This window comes from Crocuta crocuta, unplaced genomic scaffold (assembly GCF_008692635.1).
Source record: "Crocuta crocuta isolate KB4526 unplaced genomic scaffold, BGI_CrCroc_1.0 scaffold225, whole genome shotgun sequence".
Classification (NCBI taxonomy): domain Eukaryota; kingdom Metazoa; phylum Chordata; class Mammalia; order Carnivora; family Hyaenidae; genus Crocuta; species Crocuta crocuta.
This window is the reverse complement of record NW_027530408.1, coordinates 1,915,360-1,923,588: the sequence shown is the minus strand read 5'-3', so window position 1 is coordinate 1,923,588 and position 8,229 is coordinate 1,915,360. Positions and strand designations below refer to the sequence as shown.

General features: G+C 55.4%; 1 protein-coding gene across 5 annotated transcripts in view; it reads right to left on the bottom strand.

Annotated features, from left to right (window-relative positions):
* Nucleotides 1-847: 847 nt before the first annotated feature.
* Nucleotides 848-8,229, bottom strand: part of R3HCC1 (R3H domain and coiled-coil containing 1) — a 41,958-nt gene continuing 34,576 nt past the window's right edge. For 2 of the 5 annotated variants that reach the window (XM_077766631.1, XM_077766630.1), the window contains 8 exons: nt 7,886-8,013; nt 7,355-7,492; nt 6,117-6,708; nt 4,807-4,979; nt 3,342-3,412; nt 2,185-2,280; nt 1,549-1,624; nt 848-1,187 (listed from right to left, as the gene is read on the bottom strand). In XM_077766631.1, coding sequence (XP_077622757.1) covers nt 878-1,187; nt 1,549-1,624; nt 2,185-2,280; nt 3,342-3,412; nt 4,807-4,979; nt 6,117-6,708; nt 7,355-7,492; nt 7,886-8,013 — 1,584 coding nt within the window. In that variant the 3' untranslated portion in view covers nt 848-877. Of the gene's footprint in view, nt 1,188-1,548; nt 1,625-1,780; nt 1,877-2,184; nt 2,281-3,341; nt 3,413-4,806; nt 4,980-6,116; nt 6,709-7,354; nt 7,493-7,885; nt 8,014-8,229 lie in introns of those variants that run through there. The other 3 variants (XR_013335718.1, XR_013335719.1, XM_077766632.1) reach the window with 3 other exon arrangements.

Genomic DNA, 8,229 nt, shown 5'->3' with positions numbered 1-8,229 from the left:
GAAGACCAACTCCTGCCTTCTGAGAGCAACAGTCGAAGGGCCACAAAAATAGAAGTCATGACCTTTCTTGAACTCCTGCTTTGTAGTGTTTTTCAGGGGGCACAGCAGCTGTGTTAGGACCAGATGGGACGTTTAGATTTAAATCATCTTTGCGGGGGGGCAGGGGGAGTATGTCCCTCGAGGGCAGCGCCTGGTCCAGGCCCAGTGGACGGGGTGGTGATGCGGAGCATGCGCACCAGTGGGGCAGCGGCTGAGCCCTTCCCAGCGCCTTCCCAGCGCCAGTAGGATGGGCGGCTGGGGCTGGCCACTCTCCCCCAGACACAGGGGCTCCCACCTGTATCAAGAGTGTGCTGTGGCCCAGAAGGATCCACAATGACCCCAGAGCACCAGATGAGGCCTTCTTGGCACAAATCCACCCAAACCAGAAAAATGAGTGACTGGAGACCTGGGCCCCACAAATGCCTTTGTCCTGTGGGATTGTCAAACTCATGAACCATTTCAGATTTTACCTCTCGGCTTTGCTCATGGTTAGAGAATTCTGCAAGCCCTCTGTAACCCACAGCAGCAGGTGGCACTCGGACAAGTTCACAGGGTTGGGGCCCTCAGCACTACCATCCACTCCTCCTGCAGGAGGTTAGAGTGCCCAACTTGTTCCAAGATTGGGCACGTGTCATACAGCAGGTGCAACGCCCCCCCCCCAACACACACACACTGGGCAAGCACAGGGCCAAAGTGCCTGAGGCCCAGCTGGGATCCTCCAGGCCAACCTAGGCCACCCATTGCTTCAGCAGCCCTGTCTAAAATGGGAGACAGCACCCCCTAGTGTTGCCTGGCAGACCACTGCATGTGGAAACAACTTTCAAGTTTTTATTTTTTCTCAACTTCTGGAACTAGACCAAACTAAAGCCCACCACACCCAACAGGGACACCCTAACACACAGTGCAGGGCTGTTCTGGTGTCTGTAAAGGCTTGTGGCGTTGGGGCACCGGCTTCGTCCTGGGTGCACCGGTCCAGGCTTACGGGGCACTGGTCCAGGCTTACTGGGCCCCTCAGGGCCTCAGGGAGGTAGAAGACTCGACGGCAGGCCGCTCTCTCTTCTTGTGTTGGAGCCCCAGGGCCCGGGCCACCAGCCTCCTGGCCACCGCTGTATTTGTCTGTGGTCTCATTTTTGCCAGACGCAGGAGCTCTAGAAGGAACGCCCCATGGGACAGGGACTTGAATTCAAGGCTATGGCCACCACTCCTCCCAGTGACCGTAGACTATGAGCCAACCTCTAAGGCCCAGCTGTGCCCACAGCATGGCCGCGATGCTCACGGGGTCCTCACCTAATCCTGCTGCTTCTGCACCTTCCCTGTCTCTCTGCCTGGGGGAAGTGAGGGGCAGGAGGATGGGTTAATCTTATATGCCTCCCCGAACTGTAGGGCCATCTGAGAGGGAAGTCAGGTCAGGGAGGACAGCTGGAGCTCTGGGACTGACAGGATATTTACTGTCCCCAAGTCTGGGGCAAAGCTACATAGGCCACAAGAGCACTAGATAGCCTCGCAGACCTCTTCTGAGCCAGTTTTGCCAGCCACTGCTTTGCAGCCACAGAAAACCAGCTTCTACAAGCCCCCATCATGCTTTCTGGCAGGAGAGAAGGAAAAAAGAGGAGGTGTCATTTACTTGGCATCTTCTATGTGCCCCCCCACAGCTCTAGGCAGGTCTGCCAAGCTCTTTTATTCACTCCTCCACTCCACCCTGTACAATCTGCTTATTTTACAGAGAAAGGAACCAACTCACAGACATTAGGTGACTTGCTCAAGGTCAACTTAAACAGGTGACGGAAGCGGTATCATGCCCAGGGCTGACCCCCAAATCCAAGCTCTTTCAACTCCACTGTAAAATATGGTTCCCGTGACCCTACAGGAAACACCAGGCTTTTCCCTGAACAGCACCCAGAAGAGGTGTGCACAGGAGGGCAAGCCCAGCACAGAGCAGCTGGCAGTCAGCTCTCCCTACAGGGGCCCTTCTTCCCTTGGCACCCCTAACCCCCGGCATAGGAAAGAAGCACCCCTTTGGCCACTGTAGCCCAGGGGTCCTAGGGCAGAGAGCTGAAGACCAGGGAATGAACCAGAAGCAAGGCCCCACCTTGCCCAACCCACACTCATACAGCCTTGCGATCGCGACACAACTGGCCTCCTTACTTGGCCTTTGCAAGGCTTTCAGCTTTGACTGCTTGGTTCCCTGCGTGAGGGGCCGGATCTTGAGCACAGAGAAATCCTTGGTCAGGGCTTCAGCGGCTATGGAAAGAAAACAGATGTGAAGCAATCGCTCTTCCTCCTGGTGAGGTCCCCTCAGAGTCAAGGAATGCATGTATCACCCCTAACTGATGGAGCTGCTTTGTGTGCCCATTTAAAGCTTGGGGACAGGGCTGCCCTGACACCACTCTGACTGCGCAAGAGACAACCACCATATGCCCACCTCACACCCCCAGCACCCCACAGGCCTGCCTACACAGGGCACCTGTGCAGGGCCAGCATCCACACTCTACTGTGGGTGGGTCAGGAGCCACACCAACCAGTGAGGCTGCAACTCTTGACACCAGGGGAGGCAACTCCCACCCCCTACAGCCCAGGAGCTTCAAATAAACTCTACCCTTCCCCCACTCACGACCCTTCTGGGTGCATGCCCTTATTGCCCTGAGTTTTGCGGGGCCACGAGTACTTGAGCTTGTCAGACTCAGTGTGTCAGAGCTGGTAGGGGCTTCGGGTCCAAGCCACCTTTTTATGCAGGAGAAAACTGAGGCCAGGACAAGACATACTCCTCGCACACAGCTTGGGAAAGTGGCTGAGAGGGAGCGGGAGGCCGGAGTTACAACCAGGAGGCTGGCTGATATCCCCAGATCCGCATCCCAGACCACTGACTTTCTGGGAACCTCAGTCTCCCCATCTGTAAAATAGAAGTAATCTGATCTATGTCTTGAGGCTGCAAAGAAAAACGAGTAAAAATGCATCTGTTTGAACCATATAAACTTATCTGTATATAAATGCTTTTCATCTATGACAAGAGCACTTTCACAGGATCTATACATGGAAGCCCCACGGGCAGCGCCCGAGACGTGTACTCAGTAAATGTCACCAGAACCTGAAGCCCCTGGCCTGAGGGACCACTGTGAACAGGGGAGGGTGTGGGCTGCCTGGCCTGGACCCTGCTCTGCCACCTCTGAACTTCCGGATTAGGCAGGCCGGGGGTGGCCCTGGCAGTCCACTCACTCGGCTTAGCCTGCACCCTGACACAGGTGAGCCTTCCCTAGTCGCTGGCAGTCAGAGCAAGAGCCAAGCCCACCGTGAAGCCACATTACCTGAGGCCAGGCAGGGAAAGACACCGAGCGCGTGCGTGTCATCTACCCACTGAATCTTGAGCCCCTTCTCTCTGTGCCGGGGGAGAGGAGACAGAGTGAGTACAAAAGCAAGGGGCAAAACCCCTTCTGAGAAAGGAGTCCCCTCCCGCCTCCAATCATCCGACGCTATGAGCCCAACACAAGTTCCAATCTCCCCTGGGAAGGAGACAGCCCTTTGCAGCAAATTATCTCTGAAGGTTGGCTTGAGAAAGACAAATACCACCCGTGTTGATCAGGTAGGTCCCAGATTCCTAGAATGCAGAAAGCCAGGACTCAGAGAGCAGAGTGCCAAGGGTAAAGATGGCTCCACACAGGCACCACTGCAGCAAGGGCATGGGGTCCAAGGCTGGACACAAAAGGCTTTATGTCCTAGGGACAGAGGACAAGACCTAAAATAAGCTTGTCAGTGTTACTGGCCCTAATCACCTTCCATCCTACTGCTCAGGAATGCCACACTGAGTGTGCGGCTGATGAGAGGCCAAAAGCAGTTCAAGCCCTCAGTTTTTCTGTGCACACTGCGCACACTGGCTGAGAAGGTCACGGGTGGCCCCTGTTTGGCCACACCTTTAGGGAACGAGCATATAAGCCCCTTTTGCCCCACCAAGCTGCCCCTTCAGCCTTCCTCAGGCACAGGCGCAGGAGCAGGCTCAGGAAGGCAAGGAAGGGCAGTTTCAGAAGCAGTCAGAAAAGGAGGCCAAACGAAAAGGCACCTGGCTGTCTCAGTCCGTGGAGCATGAGATTCTGGATATCGGGGTTGTGAGTTCAAGCCCTGTGTTAGGTGTAGAGATTACTTGAAAATAAAATCTTTAAAAAAAAGAAAAAAAAAGATCTAAGCAGGAAAAAAGAAGGGAGACTAGAAGAAAGAGAGCGAGAGCGAGAGAGAAAAAGACTGGAGTTAGATCCAGGAAATTTGGGAAAACCGAAGTCTTTTCTTGCAATATATCCTCTTGGTTCCCATCTCCTCCCTGACTCTGCCTGAGCACATTCAGGCCCAGCTCAACCCAGAAACAGTTCATGCACAGAAATGGCCCGCGGTCCACTGATGGAGTAAGGCTGGGACGTGGAGGCAGTGGGCTGCCGGTGTCATGCATCCCAGGGCCTGGCTCCCAGCAGGCGTGGGGAGGGGGCGGGGGGGCGCGGAGGGGCAGGGAAGGACGGAGGTCTGCTGCCACGTACTGGCAGGACCAGATCTAGGGCCACGGAATATGTCCATCACCGAAAAGTCAGCTCTCCTCTTCTGTACAGTCACAGGCCAGAAGGAGCATGAAGCCCCGAACAACCACATCCACCTTCTGCCTTTCTTTCCAGAAAGCTAGACACTGGGGCAGGGCAGGCAAGTGTCCCCAACAACAAAGCAATGTCCTAGCTCCTCTCCAGAGGCCAGCACCCACCTCCCCTGCCTCCCTGAAGCTTCCGGAGCACTCACTGGAACTCGGAAAGTGCTGCCAGCAGGTCCTCAGTCTTGAGTGTCGGCTCAAAATCATAGATCTCCACCACGTGGGCAAAATCCTTCTCTCCAGGCAGCTCCTCCATGAAGGAGGACGTGTCCACGTGGATCTTCTCTACCTGAATCTCCTTCTCAGTCAGGTTGTCTGTTATCTGGAAGAGATTGCACCCTTTAGCAAGGGGAGCTCCGACACACGGGGCTCCAAACACCTGCTGTCAAAACCACACACAGTCCTCCAGGTTCCTGGGCCGGCAGGGAGGTGAGCACCTAAAGTGGCCTCCCACAAGCCATACCCAGCAAGTGTGGGAAAGGCGGCAGAATGGGCTAGAGGGTGGAGAGGTGGGAGTTCTAGGGAAGGGAACTTTTATGGAGTCTCCATTGGGTAACTGGCATCTACATGCAATAAGTTTCATAGACTCCTGAAAACTGTATTCTAGGGGCGCCCGAGTGGCTCAGTTGGTTAAGTGTCCGACTTTGGCTCAGGTCATAATCTCACAGTTCGTGGGTTCGAGCCCTGCATCGGGCTCTGTGCTGATAACTCAGAGCCCAGAGCCTGTTTCAGATTCTGTCCCCCTCTCTCTCATTCCCTCCCCCGCTCACATTCTGTCTGTCTGTCTCTCTCTCTCAAAAATACCCTATTTATAGATGGAAATGCTATAAATCAAAGAGTTAAGTAATTCTACCTGAAGATACACAGTCAGTAAGAAACAGAACTGGGCAAGTTCAGGATCTTTCCTCCCCTTAACAATGTGGTCGTTCTGGTCTCTACCCTTCATCTATAACGTAGTCATAAAAGATGCCTCCCCTCCCAACTGAACACCGTAGCTGGTCCCAGGGGCAGTTCCAAGGAAACGAGATTTGTAAGACAAAGCTTCAGGCAGAAGAATCATTCTTATGACCAAGGTCTGCAGTCCTTTACGAAGCAATTCCACATGTATCCTATCTGTTACCTTGCAAAACACGTATTATTTGTTTCTCAGATGAGAAAAGATTTAGAAAAATAAAATGACTTGCTGGTAGAGGAGCCTGTCAAACAGCTCCTACGTGGTTGCACGCCCGACCCTATATCCCGAGCCTCATCCCTTCCACCTGTCAGTCCCGACTCCTCCCAGCAAGGCCCAATGCTCCTCTCCTACGTCTCCTAAGGGGGTCCTGTAACTCAGCACCCAGCCCTGCTCAGCCAGCACAACCCCCCGCCCCTCCTCACCAGGACCCTCGGTCCCCATCCACCCTTGACCACACCCACCTCGCTTCCGCCCTCCCTTTTCCGGGCTTAAGAGCCTCATCACCTCCTGCAGCAGCTCACTGTAATCATCCTCGGGGCAGCTGCCAGGCCCCAACTCTTCCAGCTCTTCCTCTTCCTCCTCTGCCAGGCTCTTCACCTCACTCCCATTCCCCTCTTCTGAGTCCAGCCTCAGACTGGACCCAAGCCGTGTGGACATCTCCAACCCGTCTCGCGTCACGGAGTGGCTCTCGGGCTGTGGGGACTCAATGCCAACTAAGTCCAGTAGCTGTTCATCGTCACAGCGTTGGTCTGGGCCCTCTAGGTCCTCAGGTGCCTGAGTCGTCAATGCAGGGAGGTCCTGATCAGAGTCGAGGTCCCCAGCACTGACATTTCCAGGCTCTTCCAGGGGCCCAGCAGCTGGGGCATCTCCCTGGAGCCCTTGGGTAGAGGGTGGCGCCCATTCTTCTTGCCTGCGCAGTACTCGGGGCACGTACAAAGCCTGATCTGGTTTGCGTCCACGATGCCACCGGCCAGCCCGTGCCCCTCGAGGACCAGCAGGTGCTCCTTGGTTTGAGGTGGGCCGAGGTCCTCGGGCCTTGCTAGGCTGGGAGGCATGAGGGTGGCAGGGGCCGGACAGTCCATCTGAACTGGGTAACCTGGAGCAGGAGATGATCAGAGCCGTGGTTAGGCCCCGGAGAAAATGGTTTACTGCAGCTACCTGCCATTCAGGCATGGGGCTCTCAGGTCAGCATTAGGCCAAAACCCAAGCCAAATGACCCCTGAAAACGCCATAGCAAGGCAATGTAGTGGAGGCCGAATGCCAACTTAGAAGAAGCCCAAAGTGACCAGCTCTAGCGTTACACGCAATTAGAGATAGCTAAATCTTCGGCTATATGCTAAAAGAAATAAGTGCTCGCATTTAGAAACTTTGTTGTTAGAAAAATATGTAACTTTAAACATGGTAGTCACTATGGTAAGATCCTGCAAAACACACACGGTAATGGATGTGTGAGGATCAAGTGTGCCTCCCACATTCCGTGGCCTCTCGAGGCAAACACACTCACTGCTTTAACTGCTCTATTCTTCCCTCTTTCGGCCCAAGCGGACAGCTGAGTTTGCTGAATGAATTCCACAAACAACACACACTTACTCCACTGCTGTAGCAAAGGGCAGCACAGACTTTAGCAGCTGAGGTGGGGACAGAGGCAGCAGCCTGGGGCCCTGCTGGCTCTAGTTCCTGTCCACCTCCTCCCCTCCCCGCAAGGAACTACCGAGGGCCCTCCACAGCACTATGATACACACCTGATATCCAAGTGACAGATAACTGTCCTTCTCCTCCAGCCCTCCCCAACAGAGAAGCTGCTCAGAAGATCAAAATTCTCTGCTGTCCTGTGGATCAGGTACCGGAGGCGACTGGAGAGCGGGGGGAAAAGAAGTACCCTGGGAAGGGATGGGAATGAGTGCTGAGCAGGGGCTCCAGGAGCTCCATCGAAGGCCTGACCCCCAACCCAGGTCCCTGCCCAGTTTACGGGAGGCCAGGCACTAGGCTCCCTCTGCCCCTCTGTGTCCCTGGCCACCTGCAGAGGATTTGGGCATAGACGTTATCACAGGAGCTTTCCATTCCTGTGCTGGGATCCTTCAATCTCTGGGCGATGCTCAGAATTACACAGGAAAAATGTGGCTGGGAGAGACTAGTGAGGAGGTTATTAAGCCCACAGGCGGAGATCAGAGGCAGGTAGGAACCAGCTACTTGGGAAGGCGACACGGGTGGCTCTGGGCGAACCCACCCTCCCTGCACAGGCAGCGCGGGCCCTCCACCCCGCTCCAGCTTACTTTGACAGCTGCTTCTGCAGCACGAAGCGGTCCAGCTCCTCCTGGATGCGGTGCACAAAGTCATTCTCGGCGGAGGAGAGGAAGACGCCGTCCAAACAAAGAAGGGCCAGGGTGACAGGTGGGAGGGCCTGTGGGGCAGACGGACGCGCCGGGATCAGATCACAACCCCTGGGCCCACCCACAACGCCGCAGCGTCGGTGCCGAACAGGTCTTGGAGGCCACCGCGGCCAAGGTCTCTCCTCCATGTGAGGAGGAGCCAGGCTCCGAGGCGGGGAAGCACGCGCCCAGGGAGGAGTCTCCTGGCCCTGCTGGGACGCGCACCGCTGCACAGAAGCCCCACGCCG